The 24,609-nt window shown below is 47.3% G+C and overlaps 2 protein-coding genes across 5 annotated transcripts in view; both read right to left on the minus strand.

Moving 5' to 3' along the window:
* The window catches only part of DOCK11 (dedicator of cytokinesis 11), a 127,918-nt gene extending 121,922 nt beyond the window's left edge, over window positions 1-5,996 (minus strand). For all 3 annotated transcript variants that reach the window (XM_074962760.1, XM_074962759.1, XM_074962761.1), the window contains exon 1: window positions 5,857-5,996. In XM_074962760.1, coding sequence (XP_074818861.1) covers window positions 5,857-5,958 — 102 coding nt within the window. In that variant the 5' untranslated portion in view covers window positions 5,959-5,996. The remainder of the gene's footprint in view (window positions 1-5,856) is intronic.
* Window positions 5,997-18,617: 12,621 nt separating this feature from the next.
* Window positions 18,618-24,609, minus strand: part of WDR44 (WD repeat domain 44) — a 56,298-nt gene continuing 50,306 nt past the window's right edge. For both annotated transcript variants that reach the window (XM_074962763.1, XM_074962762.1), the window contains exons 18-20: window positions 22,356-22,483; window positions 20,267-20,398; window positions 18,618-19,724 (exon numbers count right to left, since the gene is read on the minus strand). In XM_074962763.1, coding sequence (XP_074818864.1) covers window positions 19,630-19,724; window positions 20,267-20,398; window positions 22,356-22,483 — 355 coding nt within the window. In that variant the 3' untranslated portion in view covers window positions 18,618-19,629. The remainder of the gene's footprint in view (window positions 19,725-20,266; window positions 20,399-22,355; window positions 22,484-24,609) is intronic.

Here is a 24,609-nt window from a genome sequence, read left to right on the forward strand (position 1 = left end):
GAACGGCCATACTGAGCCTTTACTGGGTCAGACCAATGATCCATCTAGCCCAGTACCCTGTCTTCCGACAGCGGCCAGTGCCAGGTGCTCTGTAACCCTCAGTAAGATGTTTGCATTTAAACCTATTTGCAGAAGCTATGTGACAAAGAAACATTCACCAAGTGCTGGAGGCGAATTAGACGGACTCTCCCTGGTGTACCCATGCAGTTAGCTCCTCCAGGGGGATAAATTTAACTCTAAGGCACAGTGTATTTTCTATTCTGGGGCCTGATCAATGCTCACTGGAAAGACTCCCGTCAGCTTCTGTGGACAATGGGCCAAGTCCCTATGTATGACTGTCCTTTATGGGATCATAAGGTGGTTAAGTGCTAAGACTGATCTGAAGATGCTCAGATGTTGCTTAGACCAGCATGGGAGGGCAGTGATTCTGAGACTGGGTTACTCAAGGGCTCACAAACAGAAATTCTCCAAGGGTGCATCTCCCTGCAGCCGGTGGAAGAGCCATCCCTCCAGCTGTTTTGTGCTGTGTGGAGTACTGAACTCAGGTGAGAGCTCTGACTGGCTAATCCTCACTTCCTGCATTGTAACTGCACAGCACTGGGTGGTTGATGGCACGGGTAACGAGATGTGGATCTTTGCACTCCGCAGTCACTAGTCTGAATCTGGTCTGGTTCAGAGCATCCAAAAAGGTTTGTGTGACAGTGAGATCTCAGGCCAGTTCCTATGGGCAAGTGTCAGCGTCACAAGCTCCCCTACCTCCCTGGCTCTCAGGCTGACGGCCTCAGACAGGCCTAGGATTATACAGCCATTGAGGTGCCCGACCAGCCCTGGGTTTGCCAAGCTAGGCGCGGTCGGAGGGCTGCGTGGGGAAGCAGGCACTGCCCCGGCCCATGCTGTACCTACGCTGTGCTCCAAGATAGCAGCTCTCAGTACCGGCACCTTTTACAGGACCTGCGAGCTGTCCGAGTCCCCCAGGCTCGCTGTGCGTCTCTTGTTACAATGAACCATTGCTGATGCCTGAGCCCAAAATGCAGTTCCCACCATGCGGAGCCCGTGATGACATCTCCTCGGAAAGCTGTTCATACGGCGAGTGCCGGAGGAGGCCAGGTAAGTGTGTTCACACCATTCCCAAAAGGCACAGCATGGGCCAAGCAGCTTCACATTGCGCTTCGCTTTTACACGAGGCCGTGTTGCCAGCACGCCCGGGAGACGTTATGGCTCCCGCCCATCTCCTCACCCCCAAGGCCCTTCAGGCTTTCCCCTTTCTCGCCATTCCTCCTGGCCAGTTTCTGCTACCTGCTTCTCTTCCTCCTCCTGTTCGCTATGGGCAGCATGAGCGATATCCCCTCCCAAGCTAGGGGAGATCTGGAGGAGAGTGGAACAGTCTCTTCCCTCGCGTAACCGAGGGGCTTGCTCCCAGCCAGAAGCAGAGTGCCAAGTCCCAGGGGGAAGGTGGCTTCAGCTTATGGGACTGTCCCAAGTTCAGCCTGGAACTCCGGTTTTGACAGCTGATCTATTGTTAGAGCTACAGGAGACCCAACTTCCAGCCTTGGCTTTGTGTATCCCTGGCTGCTCGGCTGCCAGGAGCTGGGCTCTCTGCAGAAACAGCAGGTTCAAGCCCTGTGGAATCAAACAGTCTGTTCCCCCCACACTTGGCTGTGAACACTCAAACCCGCACTAATGGGCTCTGAGGCACACGTGTGTGAAAGACACAGAGAGAGAAAGAGGTGAGCTGGGGGAGAGAGTGTATGTGAGCGTGAGCCAAACAAAGAACATGCCAGATGGGTGCTGAACATCATTACTGGCTCAGTGACTTGGGTTTTGTCTCATCTCATCTCTCATCCATTGACCGTTTTGCTTGTAAGTCCCCGAGGGCAGGGACTGTGTCCTTACTAGGCAGTCGGGTACCTACCAGACTATCAATAGAGAGATAATCACTATTTTAATGAGAAAAGTTCCATCAGCTTTCATAAAACATTTGTACACCTGAATTGTTCCTGAAAAACAGTGAGCAAAATGAATGGGAGCCTGCTAAGAAGTGTAGATTAAACCTGATGCTGGAATCGCTGGATGAAATTCTCTGGCCCGCGTTCAGCAGGAAGCGAGGCTAGATTATTATGCTTCCTTCTGGCCTTAAAATCTCTGAGTCCATGAAGATATTGTTAAATTAAAATCTCTCAATCTTGGCCGCTTTGTTTTTAAAAGATTTGTCTAAAATTCTTCATTTATTCCACAGATGTCTGTCAGGCTAGGATTCGTAGAAACAATCTGTACGGAGAAGTGTCTGCACAAACTGTACTTGTATTATTGTATGTAGGATTGACTAACACTCTGTCAAGTTCAAGGTCAAACCTAATTGTCTCCTAATGTAATTCAAACAGGAATAGGGCAGCAGATCAAATTAAGCCAGAGAGGCTTTGATCTGATCCTAATGTCAAATGCTGGATCACCCACAGCCCTGCTATTAATGTTTAGTCCATAGCCTACACACTCAGTAGGGGACAGAGTTCATGACACGCTCCCTGTCAGTAGCCGGCCCCGGCCGGGGAAGCTAATGATACATCCAGTGGAGCAAATTTGGTGATGGATCCTGGTGACGTGCCACCTGAGACACATTAAAAGGTGAACACAGTAGAGATATCCAGAGTACGGGGCGGGCAGGGACAGCCTGCTCCCCAAGTCTAGAGCACAGGCTGTTGAAAATGAACACAAAATTCTAAAAACTTAAAAGGGGCAAGCGGCGCCTCTGGACACTTGATCTTCTGTGACTATGGAGACCTCTGGGACTCCCCACTTATCTCCAGGCATCTTTCTCTGCTGCTAGCCCTCCCCCTCTGTCTGCGTGTTGTCTCGATCCTAGGCTGTGAGCTGTCTGGGGCAGGGACCGCCTCTGTGTAAGGTTTGCTTGGTGCCCAGTACAAGGAGGCCCTGCTCCCTTTTGGGGCCGCTTGGAGCTCCCACAATAGAAATAACAATCCATAACCGTGAGGAGAATAGGTCACAAAGGAGCCGATTCCTGTGACCCTCACGCAGACTAACCCGCCATTGGGCAGTTAGCTGGGGCTGCTCCACAGAGGCCAGCAGAGCAGGGGGCTGCAAACCAGGACTGAGACGGAGCACAAGGATGTAAGTCAATATCTGACTATTAGGGCTCCTGGAGAGGATTGGGGTCTAGTGGATTACAGCAGGGGGAGCAGGGGGTTGGGAGTCAGGACGCCAGGGTTCTATCCCAGTTCTGGGAGGAGTCTTGGGTCTAGTGGTTTAGAGCAGGTGGGAGTCAGGACTCCCAGGGTCTGTCCCCAGCTTGGGGATGGGAGTCTAATGGGTTAGAGCTGCGGTGGGAGGCTAGAAGCCAGAACTCCTAGGTTCTATCCCCAGCTCAGGGGGGTGTAACGTGTTCGAGCTGGTGGAAGCACTGGGAGCCGGGATTCCTGGGGTCTACTGTGGCTCTGGAAGTACAAACACACACAATCCACTGGAAAGTACTGGAAGATCAATGGCCAACACCCCTAACCAGCTCCCTCACAACAGCCTCCATCCCAAGGGATAAACAACCTCAACTCACACCTGGCCCTGAAACAACTACCCAGGACACAAACAGCCCTGCCCGAGCCACGTGCCAAGCAGGGCAGGCTCTCTGACACCCCGACAGTCCCAGCGCCACGGGCAATGAGTGCCTAGTGGGGCAGGAGGAAGTGGTCCCTCGTTGATGTCTGGGTGTACTAAGATAGTGTCCAGGACCCTGTCATAACCATACAGCTAAGGGTAGCCTAGAATTCCCCTTTACCTGTAAGGGGTTAAGAAGCTCAAATAACCTGGTTGGCACCTGACCAAAAGGACCAATTGGGAAAGAAGATACTTTCAAATATTGGCGGGGGGAAGGCTTTTTTTGTGTGTGTTTTCTTGGGAAGCAGAGAAGCATCAGATCAGAAAACTCCTTCTCCTATAAACCATCCTAAAAGTCTCTCATATTACAAAAATTGTAAGTAAAAGCCAGGCAAGGCGTGTTATATTATCTTTTGTTTTGCTTGTGAATTTTTCCTTTGCTGGAGGGAGGCTTATTCCTGTTTTTTGTAACTTTGAAACTAAGCCGAGAGGAAGTTCTACTGTGTTTTTGAATCTTTTGTTACTTTGTAAAGTTTTTTCCCATCCTGATTTTACAGAGTGATTTTTACCTTTTTTTTTTTTTTTTTTTAAATAAAATCCTTCTTTTAAGAACCTGACTGATTTCTCTACTGTTCTAAGACCCAGGGGTTTGGGTCTGTAATCACTTGTGACCAATGGTTAGGATATTATTCTCAAGCCTCCCCAGGAAAGGGGGTGTGAGGGCTTGGGGGGATATTTTTGGGGAATAGGAACTCCTTGGGGTCCTTTCCCTGATTCTTTGTTAAATCACTTGGTGGTGGCAGCGTACCGTCCAAGGGCAAAGAATGTGCGCCTTGGGGAAGTTTTAACCTAAACTGGTAGAAATAAGCTTAGGGGGTCTTTCATGCGGGTCCCCCATATCTGTACCCTAGAGTTCAGAGTGGGGAGGGAACCCTGACAGGCCCCCATCAGGAAGTGGGGCCTTACTGCACGAGGCTCTGCCCCACAGAGCTCCCATTCAGAGCGTGGTCAACGCCATGGGGGACAGGGACGGGAACTGCAGTGAGACACAGGTGCAGCAATGGGTTGATGGATGGGGATGAGGGGGGACATGGGGGTGAGTGCATGGTGGGTGGATAAATGGATAGACACCGGCTGTGGATCAAACAGGAATGATCTCAGGGCACTGCTCTGGCCAAGTTATGCCAGAGGCCAGACTAGAAGAGCACAGCAGTCCCTTCTGGCCTTAGAAGCTATAAATCTAATGTGGGGGCGGATTATCCCACCTCTGCCTAATGAGAGGTTCCTCTAAAGCATCTGGCCTTTATCTGAGACAAGATACTGGGCTCGCTGGCCTGGACCACTGGTCTGATCCAGCCTGGCGACTCCTGCGTGAGAGGTGAGGATCAGGGCGGGAAGAGCAGGGATGCTGCAGTAAGGACTGAGGGCCATCAACTGAGCTGAACTTGGCCCCCGCGCCGGCCATTGCAGAGCTATTGGCCCATGGGCAAAGTGCCACATATACCTTCAGAAAAATCTCCCCAGCCCAGGGACAGCTCAAAGGAACACTGGTCATTCCACGCCAGGGTCTGGCTCCAACCCCGGGCTCCCTCGGGAGAGTCACCCTACAAAACCTCGTCCCCACAGCAGGTCACCCAGCTCCGCCCGGCCCCGGAGACTGCAGCTGCTTGGCCAACCGGGTGGCCCAGGCTGGGTTCTGCCCAGGACTTCCACTGCAGCCCCACTGCCACGCTCGGCCGCTGGGAACCCGCCCCTCGCCCCGCAGCCTGGCAGGGCGGCCCCTTCTCCCCCAGGGCACCGGCTGGGGGCACCGCGGGCCAGGAACCCGCGGGCGGACCCGGGCTCTGGCCGGCCCAGGGGTAACGTCCGCTGTGCGAGCCCCAGGGCACGCCCGGCACCGGGGCCCGGGGCGACCCAGGCAGCCCCGCCTGGGGCTCGCTTAGCGGATCGGGGCGGGAAGGCGCCCGCTGCAGGAAGCGCCGGCGGGGCGCGGCCCTTCCCCTCCCATCGCACCCGCGGGGAGCCGCCCAGGGTGCCGGGAGGGGCTCCCCCAACAGCCCGCGCTGCACAGGGCACCCCCGAGAGGGGCTGGGGCAGTGCCCGGGCCGCAGGCCAGGCGCCCCCGGCCCCCCAGGGCGCCCCCGGCCGCCGCTCGGCCAGGCAGGGCGGCCCCTGCCCGTGCGCCCCGGGCGCGCCCCGCGCCCTGCCCGTGCGCCCTGCCCGTGCGCCCCGGGCGCGCCCCGCGCTCACCAGCAGCAGCGAGCTGCGCACCGCCTCCGAGACGCTCTGCCGCAGCTCGGCCGCCGTGCCCGGCTTGCTGAGCCGCTTGGTGAATTTCCTCACTTCGGCCATGGTGCCCGGCTCGGCGGCCGCTCGCAGGGGCCCCTCCCGCCGCCGGCCCCGCCCCGGCACGGGCGGGGGCGGGGTCACGATGGCGGGGGGGCCGCCCCCTTCCCCCGGCTGGCTGGGCACGGGAGCGGCCCCCCCACCTCGCACCCCCCCCCGCGGAGGCAGGGCAGGGGCGCTGGAGCTGGCGGAGGAGGGGGGCCGGTGCGCGCCCCCCCCCGCGCCTTGTTACTGCGCCTGCCCCAATCTTGACACCCCCCCCCACGTGCTGGTCTCGCCCCCAACCCTGACACCCCCGCCCTCCCCCCGCACCACGTGCGGGTCTCTGCCCCAGTGTTTCCCAGGCCCGCACAGGGGCTGCGTTTTCCGGCCAGTGCATCCCCAGCTCGCTCCGTCCTCCCCGGCGGGCGGCGAGCCCGGCGGAGCAGGGGGCTCGTGTTGCCGGAGGGCGGCTGGCCGGCCAGCTGGGGGCCAGGGCCGCTCTGGGAGGAAGGGGCCCCAGGGGGAAGGGGGGCTGGCCGGTCAGCTGGGGGCCAGGGCCGCTCTGGGAGGAAGGGGCCCCAGGGGGAAGGGGGACTGGCCGGCCAGCTGGGGGCCAGGGCCGCTCTGGGAGGAAGGGGCCCCAGGGGGAAGGGGGGCTGGCCGGTCAGCTGGGGGCCAGGGCCGCTCTGGGAGGAAGGGGCCCCAGGGGGAAGGGGGGCTGGCCGGTCAGCTGGGGGCCAGGGCCGCTCTGGGAGGAAGGGGCCCCAGGGGGAAGGGGAGCTGGCCGGTCAGCTGGGGGCCAGGGCCGCTCTGGGAGGAAGGGGCCCCAGGGGGAAGGGGGGCTGGCCGGTCAGCTGGGGGCCAGGGCCGCTCTGGGAGGAAGGGGCCCCAGGGGGAAGGGGAGCTGGCCGGCCTGCTGGGGGCCAGGGCTGCTCTGGGAGGAAGGGGCCCCAGGGGGAAGGGGGGCTGGCTGGCCAGCTAGGGGCCAGGGCTGCTCTGGAAAGAAGGAGCCCCCAGGGGGAAGGTGACAGCCTGGATCCCCGGCTCGCTCTATGCACAGGCCGGGGAGCTGTAGCCCTCTCCTCCCAGGATAGTAGAGAGACAAGGCGGGAAAGAAGAGCTCGGTGGGGCTCGAAGGCTTCTCTGGCTCACCCCCAGAAACTGGCCCCAGAACCCATATTCCCTCCCGCCCCTGGCAGCTCTCCAGCGTTCAGCCAGGACAGGTGTGCTTTACTGGTGCAGGGCTCCTTTTACTGGTGCAGGGCTCCAGTGTGATGGTGCAGTGCCTTCCGCTCATGGAGGTGCGAATGCACACGCGGCCATGACACACTAGTGCTTTGATAACATGGGCTGTCCTCCAGTTTGCTGGGTAGGCCCCAAAAAAGAAAAAAAGTAGGTGAAAGAAGGCTCCTTAGGAGCTCACTGCACTAATGTATTTCTAACCCTTGGTCTAGGTTTGTAGGTCCTGTTAGGGGTTGTGACTGTAAAGGTGTAATAGATCCCCGGAGAAGGGGTGAGCTTGTATTTTCATGGGGTATGTCTTAAAAAATTGTATTTGTTTTACCAAGCTGTGCTGATGTTAACATTTATATTTATGTTGTGTTTAGTTTAGTGTGTCTAGGGCCTAGGGCTAAGCCCTATAATTAATATACAGTTAAGGATATGAAAAATATCAAACCTGAACTGGATAGTTTTGCTAGAGTTGCACTCAGAGAGCTCCCATGCTTGCTGCAGTATTGTCATTTAAGCACAACTGAAGAGGACGTTCTCTGTTACTGTATTCATATTACCAACCACTCCAGGTACAAAGGAATTATTTAGATTATCTGTAGGGGTCAAAAGTGCAGCGCTTATGGTTGAAATAATTGTAAACATTATTAGTAACTTGTAAAGCATGCCCTCAATTGCTATTTGGCTTTTAAGCAGTTTGTTAAATGGGCAGGAAGTACCATTTCATAGGAAATACTGCTTTTGCTTTTCTGTGCTTGGAGTCTCTGGAAGGAAAAATGAGTGAAGAATGCAAGCCCATTTGCCGATTCTCAGAGATGTTGTCCATGACGTTTAGACAAACAGGGAGGTTATTTACTGGCCTTTCAGCATTTTCAGAAGAGAAGGTTACGCCCCCTTGTGCAGTAACGGTGATCGGTGACAATTGTTTACGTGGTGCCTCGGTCGATGCCGGTGTCGCTGATGTGGATCTCTCCATCAGTGCCGATGCTGTTGGAGGCACTGGTGGTGGGGCCTTGGAGAAGACTGTGGTGCTGTCCTCTTCACCAGCATCGTCCAGGCCGTAAAGGAGGAGTTTGGCTTGTGTTTCCCTCGCAATGCCCTAACTTTCCCGGCAGAGGCCCTGGGGCGGGCAGTGCTGGAGGTTCCTGGTGCATCAGAGGTATTCACTCTTGGCCTGGTCGGCACCAAGGATAGGGACCTTGCAGGAGATCATTTTCTTTTCAACAGTTCTCTCTGCTGGGACGATGTGTCTCTTCTCCTTGTTTTCTTGGAGGAGTGAGTACTTGTTTCCAAAGACGATGTGCCCAGAGAGGCCCTGGCTAAGGGGGTCTGCTGCCTGGGGTCAGAAGTTGACTGAAGGGATTTCTCCGTGAGAAGAAGTTTCAGGCAGAGATTTCTATCCCGTCTGGCTTTAGCTTTGAGGTTGCTGTAGTGAGTGCATGTTTGTGGTATGTGCGACTCACCTAAGCAATGGACGTAGCCTGAGTGGCCGTCAGAAATCGGCACAGCATCCTTGCACAAGGAACAGCTTTTGAAACCTGGTGAACCAGGCATGTTTTTAATGGCCCTCACCAAGGTCATTTTTAAAATATAATAAATGAAAGGTTTTTTTTTTTTTTTTTTTAAAAGGAGAACAAAAAGATGTGACATATCTAAACTAGTAACCTACAAAAACCTAACTAAAATAATTCTGTTTCTAATTATTTTTCGACACAGCTATGGAGCTCTGGCTCAGGCCGAGGACGGTTGAGAAGGAACCGAGGGGGTCGAGTTTGCGCACGCTGGTCAAGGCAACTACTATGCACATGTGGCCTCGATGGACACTGCTACCAAAAACCTCTGACCGACAGCACCGGGATGCCCCGACCCCGAAAGTGTAGCACCCACAGGGACACCCATCTCAAAGAAGAAATGGCCTTTTCTTTTTAACCTCCTCAAATGTAGAAAGTATTGAGGGAGAAATGGTGAACTTAGACAAATATTTTGCATTTAAAATTTTTCCAGTAGCATAGGTGCTTAGCACCCATCAGCAGGCAGCTTTCCCCTTCCCCCCAGTGCCTTCTGCCCACTGCAGTCAGCTGTTCCGTGGCATGCAAGAGGCTTAGGGGTGGGGGGGAAGCAGACACGGGACACACTCTGGAGAGGGGGCGGAACTGGGTGGGAACGGGGCTTTGGGGGAAGGAGTGGAGTGGGGGCAGGGCCTGGGGCTGAGTGGCAGTTGAGCACCCCCGGGGGAAAGGAGGGAGCTGGCTCCTATATGCAGTAGAGTGTTCCCAGGCATACGTACATTCTTACGTAGAGGTTAGCTGTTACGTCAAAGCTCAGGAGGGCTGCTTTTGTACCATAACCCTTTAGTGTCTGAAGTGTGTTGACCCAGTGTAACTTTGTTTGCAAAAATGAAAAGAAGGAGCACAACTCCTTGTGCTCTGGCACATGACTGGACAGGAAATCAGCACCACAGCATCCATAGTTCCTATAAAGGGAGGTGCCAAGTCTCTCGTGGAGTTACCAGCTAGGCATGAGGCCAGTTACTGAGCGTCAGCTCAGCTGCGCATCAGCTTCCTGCTGCAATTGGATTAAATAGTTCTTGAAGCTACAGGGAACAACGGGGCTGTCCTTTGGAGATGAACATAACATAAGTGAAAGGGAAGAGATGGGGTGCATTCTCCCACATGTGGTGTCTTAATGCAACGTGTTCCGAAGGTAACGCTCCCCCGGAAGGAATCAGCATGAGAATGGATAAGAGCTTCAAGCATAATGGAACGCTACCATTGTGGACAAAAGACAGGAGAGTAGCAGAAGCAACATGGAGCTACAGGGGCCCCTCAAAGGGGATGTACTTTTCAACCACCTACAGGAGACAAGGAAAGGAATGGGGAAGACTGGCCATTGGTGAGAGCAACAACGTAAGCAAGCAGGGAAGCGCAAAGAGGTCTCCACAGATCCAAGTGGCAAATCTCTTTGAAACTATTGACCTGACTGCTCCTGGCCTGCTGGGGGCAACCAAGGAAATCTCATACTCCAGATTTTCAAGTCTTTTCAAAATTTCCCTCTCAGTTTTCTCTGATGACCTGTGGACATTGGTGTCATTCTGACGTATGGCAGGATTAAAAATACAAATACGTAGGAGCCAATCAAAATCTTTTAAACTTTCAAAATGTTAATGAATTTTTTTTTGCAAAATAAATACATTTGATGACTTTTTTGCCTTTTTTCCCCCTAAACCAACTCACAGAGTTGTCAGAATGTTGGGGGGGAAAACCCACATTTTGATGAAGATTTTCATGAAAAAGTTTTGAAAACTTTTAATGAAAAATATGAAAAAAAACACCCTTGTGAAATGTGTTTCCATTTTTTCAACCAGCTCCCCCTCCAGTCCTGCCGATGTGAGGAAACTTAGTCCCAAGAATGGCTCTCAAGTGTAACTCCTTTGCTGTCACCAAATTGCCTACCTTCCACACACAATGGTGCCCTCTCACTTTTATTGGTGGGTACCATTTACATCAGGAGTTAAGCCTCATGGACTTCAGTCTATAGAGTGATTGCAGTGAATGAATCAGCCCCACTGCATGGAAGTTTCCTGAAGGAACAATCTTTGTGTAACACTGGTTTTAGATCTTTGTCACTGTGCACTGCATCCTGGGTTTGGGTCTTCGCTAGCTGAAAGCTACACCCCCCACCCCCCAACGTCTTTGCTTGTTTAAAGCTTGCCCTGGTCAATGTGATGCTTGGATGCAGGAAAGCAGCCACTGGAATTAAAAAGTCTTCATATCTGATAAGTCGTCACCATCTGACAGCTGCTCAGGGACCATCAGAAATGGGCACGGTAATCGTTGTCCAATTCTGTGTGGTATCTGTCTCTCAGAAACCACTATCCCAGTTGGCTCCTTTGCTGGTGACCTTGGCCCGGAAGCCAAGGGCTGAACGGGTCCTGGAGACAGATTTATTGAGGCCTGTTCCCATCCCCAGAGATGGTCCCTACAGATTGAGGCCCAGTGACTGTACTGTGTGAGGAGCCTTGCCCTGCTGCCGCTTGGGCTCTCTCCCCCACATGGACGTGGCAGGTGGGCTGTCCTTGAGGCAGCTTTCATGAGCACCAACAAAGAACTCGCTCCACAAGGGCTTTACATCATGTACAAGGCAGGTGCAAGTCCTGCTGGATTTCTGCGAGGGCACAGGGGTCACACTAACAGCAGCAGCACTGGGGGTTGTGCGCCGTTTCCTAAAGGCTGTTTAATAAGGAATCCCGTCTTCCCCCCCTGCTCTTGTTGCCAGTTCCTGAGGAGGGGGCAAATAGCAGCATGAGCGTGAAGGAGACAGGCAGAAACCCCCCACCTCCACCTCACCTATCTGCTGAAAACGTAGCGTTTACTGCATTACTTAGAACTATGAGGGAGAAATTCAGACATTGCCCTGAGGGTTTGACTCCATCTGCTCCCTCCCTAGACAGGCTACCCTGTCCTTTGCTGCAGGGGCTCTCGGATACATTAAAGTGGATTCCTTCATACCAATAGAAGACTTCTGTAACCTCCTTCAACCAGTGATTAACATACAGAATAACCCAACACTGAAACTCTCAGAGACATTTACGGTCTCCCACCAGAGGCCTCCCAGCCCCGCCCAGTGGGGAAGCAAACAAGCCCTGCCCCTTAGTGCTCCTGCTTAACAAATACCAGAAGGAATGGATGTATGGCCCCAGCACAGAGCTGGGCCCCAGGACTCCTGAGTCTGCACCTGGCCTGGCCACACACTTCCTGGAGGACTTCACGTCTCCATGCTTAATTAGTACTTCTTTCCCCCACAGGGATGTTGTGGATAAATTCATACCTGGGGCAGGGACCGACTCTTGTTCTGTGTTTGTACAGTGCCTAGCCCAAGGGGGTCCTGGTCCATGGCTGGGCTGCTAGGCACTACTGCCATGCAAACAATAAATACAAGTGATAATCAATAGCTGTAAAGCACGTGTGGTCCATCCATGGGAAGGGATAAATGAGCGTCCAGTATTTAGGCAGAGGGCCTTTTACTCGCTTTGCTTCTCTAAGAGCATATATCTAGATTTCAAACAGGTTTCTCAGTATTTAGATACTGGAGGGTTTAAACCTTGCTAAGAAGTAGAGGGAATCAGTGGAAAGTTAAATTTTAAGCAGTGAGTTGAGTTTAACCGTGAAAATCACAAACTACCAAATGGACAAACCAACACCTATTGATGTGTATGGCAGCTGTCTGGAAATCATGAATACCTCATCAGTATGATCGTATTCACATCACAGAGCCTAGCACAAATCCAGGGGGAATTACTTTTCAGTGACGTATAGTATGGCCTGCAACTGTCAATAGTAGCAGGGATGCAAGTCAAGACCATTCAGAAGCTCCAAGTTGCGTATAACAAATATTAAGCTTTGTTCCTTTTCTACCGAGCAAACAACCTAACCATTGCCTGCCTGTGCCATCAATGTAAGGAATGGTTGGCATCTTTGTTGTAGCTTCTAAGCTCGTAGCACCATCTACTGGAAACAAGCTTTGTTTCTCCTATGCTGAAGGACGACCCATCACTCTCACAGATCTTGGGAGACAGGCCAGTCCTCGCTTACAGACAGCCCCCCAACCTGAAGCAAATACTCACCAGCAACCACACACCAAAAACACTAACCCAGGAACCTATCCTTGCAACAAAGCCCGTTGCCAACTGTGTCCACATATCTATTCAGGGGACACCATCACAGGGCCTAATCACATCAGCCACACTATCAGAGGCTCGTTCACCTGCACATCTACCAATGGGATAGATGTCATGTGCCAGCAATGCCCCTCTGCCATGTACATTGGCCAAACTGGACAGTCTCTACGTAAAAATAAATGGACACAAATCAGACGTCAAGAATTATAACATTCAAAAACGAGTTGGAGAACACTTCAATCTCTCTGGTCACTCGATTACAGACATGAAAGTGGCAATTCAACAAAAAAAACTTCAAAGACAGACTCTAACGAGAGACTGCTGAATTGGAATTAATTTGCAAACTGGATACAATTAACTTAGGCTTGAATAAAGATGGGGAGTGGATGGGTCATTACACAAAGTAAAATTATTTCCCCTCCTACTGTTCTTGTAAACTGCTGGAAATGGCCCACCTTGATTATCACTACAAAAGGTTCTCTCCCCGCTCCCCCGGCTCTCCTGCTGGTAATAGCTCACCTTACATGATCACTCTCGTTACAGTGTGTACGGTCACACCCATTGTTTCATGTTCTCTGTGTATATAAGTCTCCCCACTGTATTTTCCACTGCATGCATCCGATGAAGTGAGCTGTAGCTCACGAAAGCTTATGCTCAAATAAATTGGTTAGTCTCTAAGGTGCCACAAGTACTCCTTTTCTTTTTGTTTCTCCAGTAATTCTCATGCACAGACGCTACTGCTAGTTACCATCTGTATAAAATCTACAGATTATCCATGCAGATTATCTAGGCACACCAGCTATTGAAATATTTTGTTTTTCTATAAGCCGAATCAGTGCCTAATTTATTACAAAAACTTCATAAAACTTGCCAAATAATTTAATTATTCAACCATCAGCAGTAATGCTAGATGGTCAACTATTATTCAAATTTGCCAAGTTTCATGAAGTTTCTTTAATAAATTATGCACTGATCCCCCCCACCTTCTACAGCTCATCAATATTCACAAAAATATACACATTTCAAACAAAAATTGAGTAGAAGATTCACTAATAACTTATGTCTGGCTCTGAACCTCACCTATGCAGATCATTTAAATAGTTACCCTAGAAACATACAGCCAGTCTGCTTTCCTCCTTCTGCAAGACACAATAAATGAAAAGTTTCAGAGTAGCAGCCGTGCTAGTCTGTAACCGCAAAAAGAAAAGGAGGACTTGTGTACTCTAAGGTGCCACAAGTACCCCTTTTCTTTTTAATAAATGAAAAGACGCATATACAGGTCTTTGGTGCCTCTAGTAATTGTATCCGATTTAATGCTTTTCCTTGTATTTTCTAATACATTGCTGCTTAGAATAAGTAAGCAGGGACTTAGTTGTCATGTGGTTAGGGACAGTGCTCAGTGCATTGTGAATATTACTGGGATGCAAATAATAAATCATGGCAATGTGAGAAGTCCCATGGCTGTCAACAAAAGACAGTTCAGGCTTGCAGACAACATACCTGTGATACAGGTGAAGGGCTTTGTGTTCAGCCATAAGGGGCTGTAGCTTTCTTGGATTGTATTCAGTGCAAAGGATGATATTGTAAGCCTGTCCTGTTCACACACCAAACTGTGCTAGCTTTTAAACTGACAGGGAAAGGTGAGAGTCAGGGCATCTGAGACAGAGACATGTTTGCATGGAGCTTAAGAGATCAGACTGGGCTTGTGCTTTAAAGACCTGGCATCGTGGAAGGAGAAATCCTACTATTCGTCACTCAAACAGCAATCCAAATTGGGGCACTATCCTACATTTGATCAGGAGAAGGGCAGTGACTGGACAAACTAGACTCACCTGAAACACACACAGACACTCTGGATGGAGTTTAGTTTCTCAGCTACTTAGAGTTTAGGACAAGTTTTTGTCTACATTGATTTAGTTATTTTCTTCTGTATACATGTTTCTTTGGGTAAAGTGCTTCCTGGTTACATTGTCCCATTGTTTCCTTATACTCCCCATCTGTTGTCACCTGTCTTAGATTGTAAGTTCTTTGGGGGCAAGGACTGTCTTTTTGTTCTGTGGTTGTACAGCACCAAGCACAATGGGGTCCTGGGGCTAATATAACAAATAATATTGCATAAATAGTATTCCTTTGCATTACCATCCACCCTGTGAGGATAAACTATTTAAAAGGAAAGAGTAAACAACCTAATATTCATCCACACCCTTGAAATCTCTCTATGATTAATGCACAAGAGCAGCATGTTCCCATCCAGCTGTGAACATCTGGGAAGCGAGTGGATGGTGGCAACAGTTTCCTCCCCAGGAATTGCCTGGTTACAGGCACCTTCTGCTGTGGAAGAGGCAACCATGGCTCCTGAATGCTCAATAGCGTAACACGCTTTCGCCACTAGAATAGAGGCGGGTCCTAAATTAGCCATAGCAAAATGCAAGTGCTTCTCAGTTCAAAGGTTGTGAAAACCCAGATCCCGCTCCAGGCTACCCTGTTAACATTACTCAAACAACGTGAATTCTTTTCTCTGACGCTACGCTCGTTGGGAGTGATGGTGGCCGCTGAAAGACAATAGAAGTGTTAGAGAAACATGCACCTTTGCCACCCACTCGAGCTGCTGCGTAAAGCCTGCCCGCTGATTGGGAGGCAGTAGGCAAAAGCCATGGTCTAAAGGTAGGAGCTGGTTGCAGCAGAGATGGAGAGGGGACTTAGTGTTCTAGAATCTGATCAAGCTGGCTTGTTCGACTGATTCTTCAGAGGGGTGAGCTCGTCTCTTCTTTGCAGGGATTTCCTCTGAGTACAAGTTCTTTCCCACAAGGATGATTCCCCTCCTCCTCCATCCATTTCTCATGATTTGTTTGGCTTGACAGGGAGGAGTTGAGAGTTGCCATTTTTAGGTGGGATTTTGCCTGCACAACTGATCCCACTGCTGAGGAAAGGAAGCGAGTTAGTCTGTTGGTAGAGATGTATGTCATGGGAGGAAGACCTCAGGAATGACAAGAAGTGCCTCCTTGTCAGCTTCTCAGATGCCTCAGATACCCTCATGCTGCTGAGGGAGGCCAGATTACTTCTGCCTGAGGTGCTGGTACACTCCACAGCTCTGTGGTGCTGAGGCGAAGAGCAGAGGCCTGAAGGGACAAACTGTATGTTATTTTGCTGGTGTACATTGTAGCCAAGTACTCAGCGATCCACCAACTTCAGGCAGTGTGAAAATGAGTAGCTCTGATATTTATTAGTTCTCTGATTGGTGCATGTAGGTGCTACTCTGTGCCAAGCACTGTACAGAGGACAGGCCCAGCCCTGTTTAAGATGCAGCAACGGGTATGGATGTAGGAAGGAACAGGGACAAGAGAACAAGGGAAAAAACAAAGGCACAAGGCATAAACAGACTGGATGTGGGCACAGCTTGGTGGTAACAAGCCGTGTGTTTTTTTCTTTTAAATTGATGTACCTAAACTATTCAAAGAATCTCAACACAGTTCAGAAACCATGAGAGCTGAACCTAACAATCTCACTTACTGTAGATATATAGCAATGAATGCAAAACTAAAAGGTGTCTGATGAGACTGTCTCAATCAGAAATAGTCTGTTTGAGAGAGTCTATTTCGCTTACTGCCAGATACTGGATAATTAAAGATAGCTGTAATCAGTAATTTTTATGAAGGGGTATTAAATACTTTACTTAAGTTTGATGTGCTCCATTACTCTCTAATGGCATCGTCAGCAGCTAAGGAGAAAAATGAATGTTTGATTCATCAAATTCCAAAGTGGATGGTATGTTTTAACTACAACCCAATCACGTTAAAATTCCTCCTCCAGATCTTTAAGGAAAGATGGAGACTTAAAGAGTTAGAAGGTTTGAAGTGGTTTGTGCAGATCAGCTTTGGTTCTCAGGCATGAGAATAAGTAACTTAAAAAGAATCAGTTCCTCACTTGTTGCTAGATATTGCTCAGTGGGATTACATGTACAAATGGCTAATACATATTGGCAAGGAGAAGCCAAGATGCTGAGGTACTATTCACCTCCAGTTGCTGGATGATGGGAGACTGAAAAAAATCAACTATTTCCCTTAAGTTTGCAGCACGTGGTTATTTACAAATCCTAGCAAATGAGGTCATAAGTAGATGTTGAAAGTAAAGTTAGCAACACTGTTTCAGTTACGAGCTGTCCAACGGAGCTGGTCGGGGATTTTCTGACGAAATGCTTTTTTGTCAAGAAAAGCAGATTCATCAAAACAAACCGGTGAAGGGAAAAGGCCAGTTTCAACAAATCTCCCAATTAGAACATCAACGTTTTAAAATGGCAGAAATGGAACGTTTAGCCTTTTTTCAAAACATTTTTTGATCTGAGGAGACGGTGTTTTGACATTTTAATTAACACATACTAAGGTGGTTAAATTTTAAAAAAAGATCAAAACTGAAACAAGATTTCATTTGACCCAAGCTGAAATTTTTTGGATTATCAGCAGCTTGTGCAAGGTTTCAATATATTGATTTTTCCCTCTGATTCAGGACAGGAGCAATTTTCAAAATGTCAAAAATTCTTGCAGGACAAGAATCTGTTCCCTGCTCATGTCTAGTCTTTGAGCAATACTGAAACATAGGGACTAAAGAAGCACTTTATCCTCCTCTTTTACTTACCTGTAATGACCAAGGTCAGCCTTTAACTAGATGGCTTTTTGCTTGCACCACAGCTGAAGATGCATGAATGAGCTCCCTCCACATGAACCACTCTTCCCTGGTCATCCCGTAAAGCTGCTGGAATTAAAGGGCTGCAGCAACTTAGCAAGGACAGGCTCCCTAAAGGAGGAGACTGTCAGTGGTGCATTCCTCTTCCTACGGTGATCACATCTGGGTAACATGCTTGATGACGTATAGCACTACAGTTAGAGAAGTGAGCAAGTGGATTTTGGCATTCATATACTGCCAAAACGTACAAGCTATGGAAAATCTAGTAGAATCTAAGTTGTCACAGACTAAGTCCAGTATCTAGCTACAAGAAGCAAAACTGTCTAGCAGAACAGAGTGTGTATTCACCCTCTTCATTACAGTGGCTCCTCATTTCATTTTAGGAATTACAAGCTGCGGCTTTCTTCATGTTCTTCAGGTTTCCCTCAAATTATTAAGAAACTGTAGTGGAAAAGACCAGAATAAATAATACCCACTAAGAACATCCTAACGTAAGATGGCTTTTAGCTGGTCTACATTACCCAAGTAGTAAGTCATGCTTATCCCAAGTGACAGCGTCTTGAAGGCAAACCTGATGCCACAGCATGTCTCCCATATTAGCATTTAGTAAACAGGGATGTCAGAAGCAGTGATTTCTTTATGATAGTCCTTTTCAGCTATCAGCTTTCTTGCTTAAGACACTGCCTCCAATATTAACTTCAGTCAAACTGTGATCATACTCACAGCAGCAGTAGTGGCAAAGTAGAAATAAGAAATTGGAGCAATTAAAGTATGCAGTTTCCTTTTCTTTATGGCTTTCCCATTCCTTTCCCCATGCTACTACAAATGTCAAGACTTCATGAATTTCTCATAAGGGAAGTGTGTGTATAGGATCATGCAATACCCATTTCCAGTTCCCTACTGCTTCTTTCGAGAAGAAAACTGAAATTACCATTTAAAATCAGATGAGGAAAAAAAAAATCAGGGAGAGCGGAGTGGACAAGTGAACGACTAAACAAAAAAATTTTCATCTGAGAAAAAACAGGTGGAAACTGTATTAAGGCAAAGAGGCAAACATAAAAAATATCTGAAAATGAATGATATTTTCCAAGTATTTGTGACCAATTTTAATGATACATCTTTGTTCTCTGAAACAATTTTAACCATCAATAACATTTCATGGGTTATGTTGCCCAGAACGTTATTTCATTGGTACATTATATGAATATTTACAAAGACTTTCAAATTCAGTAGCTCTAAACAAAAAGACAACTTAAAACTTTTTTAAACTACAATGCTTAAAAAAAATATGTAAACAGTTTATTTTACATTGTTGTAAAATATAAGAATTGTTTCTAATGCAGCTTAATTTTAGGTGAGCATAGCATGATGCTCGTGAATAAGGAATGAGAGAATTCTTTACATAGAAATATTGTGCTCCAGTGTGCAAAATATATATATATATATATATATAAAGGAATCTAAATCCACAATTAAAAGACAACAAAAATTTTCACGTCCTGAAAGTTGAGAAATTTATAAAAAACGTTTAACACATGGTTGCTGACCCATCAGAAACTTGCATAACTTAGATATTCTGAACCATAACTACCGCAAATTCAAAATAGATCACCTTTCTTAGAAATGGAACTTTGTGCAAAGAGATTGCATTTTCTTTTCAAGCTAGATCATTTAGCATTTTTTAAAATTTATTTTCCCCTCCCCCATCAAGTGGCCATAAGCACCACTAAATAAATTAACTCTTGATCTATGTTCAATTTAGTGCATGTAACCAAAAAGGCACACACATGTGTGAATATATTAACATATTTTCATGCAGAAATCTGTGCATGTTCACAATTATGTAGCAAAACAATGGTATTTAGAAAACGTTGAGCCTATTTGTTTGGCAAGGTTATTATTACACATTCCTTTCTACTCTACAAGCCCAGGTGTTTATAGGTTGAGACTGCTTCCCAAGAGGTCTGATAACTGAGTAGCTTTAAAATAATGATTTTCAACTAAATCAGCCCATGATGCTATTACAGTAGATACTTTGCTTCTGTCCATGTCATCTGTGGAATTTTACTTCCAGGGTACCATATTTTAATGCTATCAGCTACAAATAATTAAGATACATTTTTCTTTTTGTTAATGAAGACTTTGATAGCTCCAGTAAAGTCAGCCGATAAAAGCACTTCTGTGTGATCAGTCTTCAAAGCACCTTAAGGGAAAAGAAAATTTAGTTGATTTTAAAAGAAAACTGCTTATTAAAACAAAGCTACCAATTGTAATGAAAGATGCAGTTTTCAACTGAAGACCAGGTACAACATACCTTGTCCTCTCCATATTCCCCATTTGTTATAGTCAGCAGTTGCCTCTTGTTATTTGCCAAGATCATAAGCTCTCTTTGGGTAAGCGACAGTCTTTTTGTTATGGGTTTGTACAGCCACCTACCACAATGGGGCCCCATTGTCCTCAGACTGAATGGAAAAAAATGCATCTTCCTAATGGGGACTGGATGTCCGTGATATGTTCCTAATGAGGAACTTGGGATTCCTCTCATCTGCACATTGCTAAACAGCTTCTACAGAGTAATGGTTTAATATATCTATTACAGCACCTCATTAAAAAAATGTCCATACCAATGGATGAACTGCAATTTTCCTCAAGAACATTCTGACCAGTCATTTATACACCGTGGATCAAATCTGGCTTCTAATCTTTCTGGCTGGTACCAAATACAGGTGGACATCAGCAACCTACCAGAAGGTATAGTGTCTGATGCTTCAGGATCATCTCCCTTGCTTTCAGTTTCTTGTTTTTCAGAGGTTTCCAATGATACGATCAAGCTGGGGTGTGGGGCAAAAATTGCTGATGTGACAACGGCATTGTGTGCTAAAGAAAGAGGGGAAAATACATTAAGATTTATTCATGTCAAGAAACATCAATTTTCTAAAATACAGCTGTGTAAATACAGTAAAAAAAACCCAAGAATTTCAGAGTGCCCAAAAAGAAAAAGGAGTACTTGTGGCACCTTAGAGACTAACCAATTTATTTGAGCATAAGCTTTCGTGAGCTACAGCTCACTTCATTGGATGCATTCAGTGGAAAATACAGTGAGGAGATTTATATACACACAGAACATGAAAAAAATGGGTGTTTACCACATAACAGAACCACTAACCCAGGAACCTATCCTTGCAACAAAGCCCGTTGCCAACTGTGTCCAAATATCTGTTCAGGGGACACCATCATAGGACCTAATCACATCAGCCACACTATCAGAGGCTCGTTCACCTGCACATCTACCAATGTGATAGACGCCATCATGGGTCAGCAATGCCCCTCTGCCATGTACATTGGCCAAACTGGACAGTCTCTACGTAAAAGAATAAATGGACACAAATCAGATGTCAAGAATTATAACATTCATAAACCAGTCGGAGAACACTTCAATCTTTCTGGTCACTCGATTTCTGACCTAAATGTGGCAATTCTTCAACAAAAAGACTTCAAACACAGACTCCAACAAGAGACCGCTGAATTGGAATTAATTTGCAAATTGGATACAATTAACTTAGGCTTGAATAGAGACTGGGAGTGGATGGGTCATTACACAAAGTAAAACTATTTCCCCATGTTTATTCTCCCCCCCTGTTCCTCAGACGTTCTTGTCAACCGCTGGAAATGGCCCACCTTGATCATCACGACAAAAGGTTTTCCTCCCCCCTCCCTGCTCTGCTGCTGGTAATAGCTCATCTTAAGTGATCACTCTCCTTACAGTGTGTATGGTAACACCCATTGTTTCATGTTCTCTGTGTATATAAATCTCCCCACCGTATTTTCCACTGAATGCATCCGATGAAGTGAGCTGTAGCTCACGAAAGCTTATGCTCAAATAAATTGGTTAGTCTCTAAGGTGCCACAAGTACTCCTTTTCTTTTTGTGAATACAGACTAACACAGCTGCTACTCTGAAACCTGTCAGAGTGCCCAAGTAGCTTAATGTAAGCTGAATTAAGTCATCACCTGCATTTTCAGGGAATTCTGGGGCTAGGCAGGGAATATTGTTGACAACTTAAAAATCTGAGGAAATAAAAATGTCTCTGTAGGCACCCATCCCATTAATTAAGATGCACAATGTGAATGATTGCCCAGACAGAACAACATATATACAAGAAACTCCTCTTACTTTAACTCCCCTCCCGACCAAGATGTCTGAAGGGAGAGGGAGAAGATGGGTATTTTGCTGCTCTTACTTTCTTTATATTGATGTCATGTTTTCTTATTTTAAGGAAAGGCAAGTTACAAAGCTTAAAGTTTGAAAACAAAATGAATTGCTTAGAGTCAACTTGCTATTTCCATACAATAGAAACCCCTGGGATTTTAAATAAATTAGACACCAAGCAACACATTCTTCAATGTTGATGACCCTACAGTTCTACAACTGAGCTAATAGCTCTGCTGACCTGCACGAATTATTATAGTGCATCTAGAAAACTAAGTCCAGACCCTGACTGAAGTTGGATTGACCCTTATGGATTATTTGAAAAATTTAAATCCATCTCTTATCACACCACTTATTCAGTTGTACTTAGTCAAATATTCTGAAGGGTCTCTTCAGCTCTGCAAGTGAAAAGTTTCATTATGAACAACGCTCAAAAGTTACATATTACATCTTGCTTCTATAAACTTAATGCTTGTTATATTAGGTTAATGAAATCTGTGTGACTTTCCTTACAGTTTTTAATTGTTGCGGGCAAAAGTAAAAGCCAGAAGACATTAAAAACAGTCAATCCCTAAAACTGTACAAGTTTAGATAAACAAAATATATAAAAGATCCAGTAACTTACCTTTAATGCCTTCCCAGAAGTCATTACGATCTCTCCTTACTGAAGTAAACTTGCTTAAGTCATGGTAGGTGCTCCAGATATAAACATATTTATCTTCTGAGCCACTTACAATGTAAGTAAAATCATGGCTGAAGATACAAAAGAGAAAGACTTATTCCCTTAATCTTTGGCTCTTCCACTCAGCACACTGCATTCCTTTCCTGAAAAGGACATGAAATCGCAGAAGAGCATACACCTTTCTGTTCGTCTAGTCCAGAACAGAAATCAGAAATTATTTCAATACCATCTATAAAGCTAGTTACCAGTCAGATCATAAGAAACACATCCTATCAGCAGCTGGATTGTAACAGGTGGTTAGAACTGAATCCAAAAAAGGATTTGGACACTACAACATTAAGGAACTAATGTAAGCAACTGTGGAAAAACAAGTTACAATCAAAGTAGCTCCTTTGCTTCAGTGGCAGCATCACGGCCACCTAAAACAAGAAACCCAGAGTCTAAAGCCAGGTCTACCCCTATAAACTTAAAATGAATAGAACACATCGCTCGGGGGTGTGAAAAATCCACCCCCCTGAGCGACATGGTTATACCCACCTAACCCTGGTGTAGACAGCGCTATGTTGACAAGAGAGCTTCTCCTCTTGATGTAGCTACTGTCCCTCGGGGAGGTGGATTAAGTACGCCAATGGGAGCAGCTCTCCCATGGGCATAGTAGCTTCACTACAGCTGTGCCACTGCAGCTTTTTAAGTGTAGCCCGGCCCCAAAATCAGCAGTGCACTCGCCTTCGAGGCACAGTGACAGATATCTAGCCACCCTCCTCTGCGCAAAATGCTCTCCAACAGCTGACAATGGCAGCTGCAAAGAAATTACTCTCCCGCTGCTACTGCAACTGGAGGGGATTACACAATCCTAGTTCACTACATTCAGTGGGAGGAAATTCATTCATACAAAAACACAGTCCTGTTTTTCTTCTGCTTCTGGCTGCAACCTGAAATAAGCACCTTTTAAGATACACAGTGACAGTGCAGCCTATCATACAATATAGATATTCATGATCTGTCAAACAGACCAGTACCTAGAAGCACAAATTTTGTGTATGAAAGGCTGCAAAAATTACAGACATTTGAGAAATAGTATGTGATCATATGATGACAGACTGTCATAATGCAGCCTTTTTTAAGGCCTGGCTTGACAAAGCCCTGGCTGGGATGATTTAGTTGGGGTTGGTCCTGCTTTGATTGGGGGTTGGACTAGATACCTCCTGAGGTCTCTTCCAAGCCTAATCTTCTATGATTCTATGATATACAAAACGGGCTCAGTCAAGGGAGTACAAGCAATTCCTAACCAGAGTACTTAACTGTGCTACCCCTCTATTCCTGTTGCATAGTTTTGGATTTTAAATGTAAGCGTATTTAAACTTCACACAATGTACAGGCTTGTTAGCATGAACGTCTCAGCTTTAGGAACTTCATTCATCCCCCTGCTGCCACCACCACAAGGGGATGCCTATTATTTTTATACAGATGTGCACCTTTGACATAAGATAAGAATCCCAGCGCAGATTTTGGGCTAAGCAGCTATTCAAACCTACCCCCCTTCTCAGGTATAAGAACATAAGAGTGGCCAGACTGGGTCAGACCAATGGTCCATCTAGCCAGGTATCCTGTCTACTGACAGTGGCCAATGCCAGGTGCTTTAAGGGGAATGAACAGGTCACCCATCAAGTGATCCATCCCTTGTCGTCTAGTCCCAGCATCTGGCAGTCGCTGGGATGGGCTCTGCAACTTGCCTGGCCTGACTACCATGTATGATACATGTAAAGGCACCCTTTCTTCTTCCTTCAAGCTCCCCAGTTTTTTTAGCAGGAAACTGACACCTCCATGCCCGAGCGGAGTCAGAAGCTCAAAGGAGCTTAGTCAGAGAGTATATTATACTTATTGGGCCAAATGCTCCTCCCCTCACCAATGCAATATGAGGTGGGGGAAGAAAAGGAGAATTTCCCCGACCTGAGAAATGGAAGCAACTTGCTGATGGACGCACCAATAGCAGTGATCAAGAGCCTTTTGCTTCGCTACAACAGATGGGGAAGGACGAACCAAGACATCAACAGCCACCAAGAGATTTTCTTCATTAAACGAAGGAACACCTCAGAGAGCCTCTCTTTAAGTACAGTGCTTATTCCAGCCCTAGAGCTTTCCTAGCTTGTGTGAGAGGCTTCTGGAGCCTGTGGCGTGCCAGCTGTAGAAGCAATTA

The sequence above is a fragment of the Natator depressus genome, chromosome 9, assembly GCF_965152275.1.
Source record: "Natator depressus isolate rNatDep1 chromosome 9, rNatDep2.hap1, whole genome shotgun sequence".
Lineage (NCBI taxonomy): Eukaryota > Metazoa > Chordata > Testudines > Cheloniidae > Natator > Natator depressus.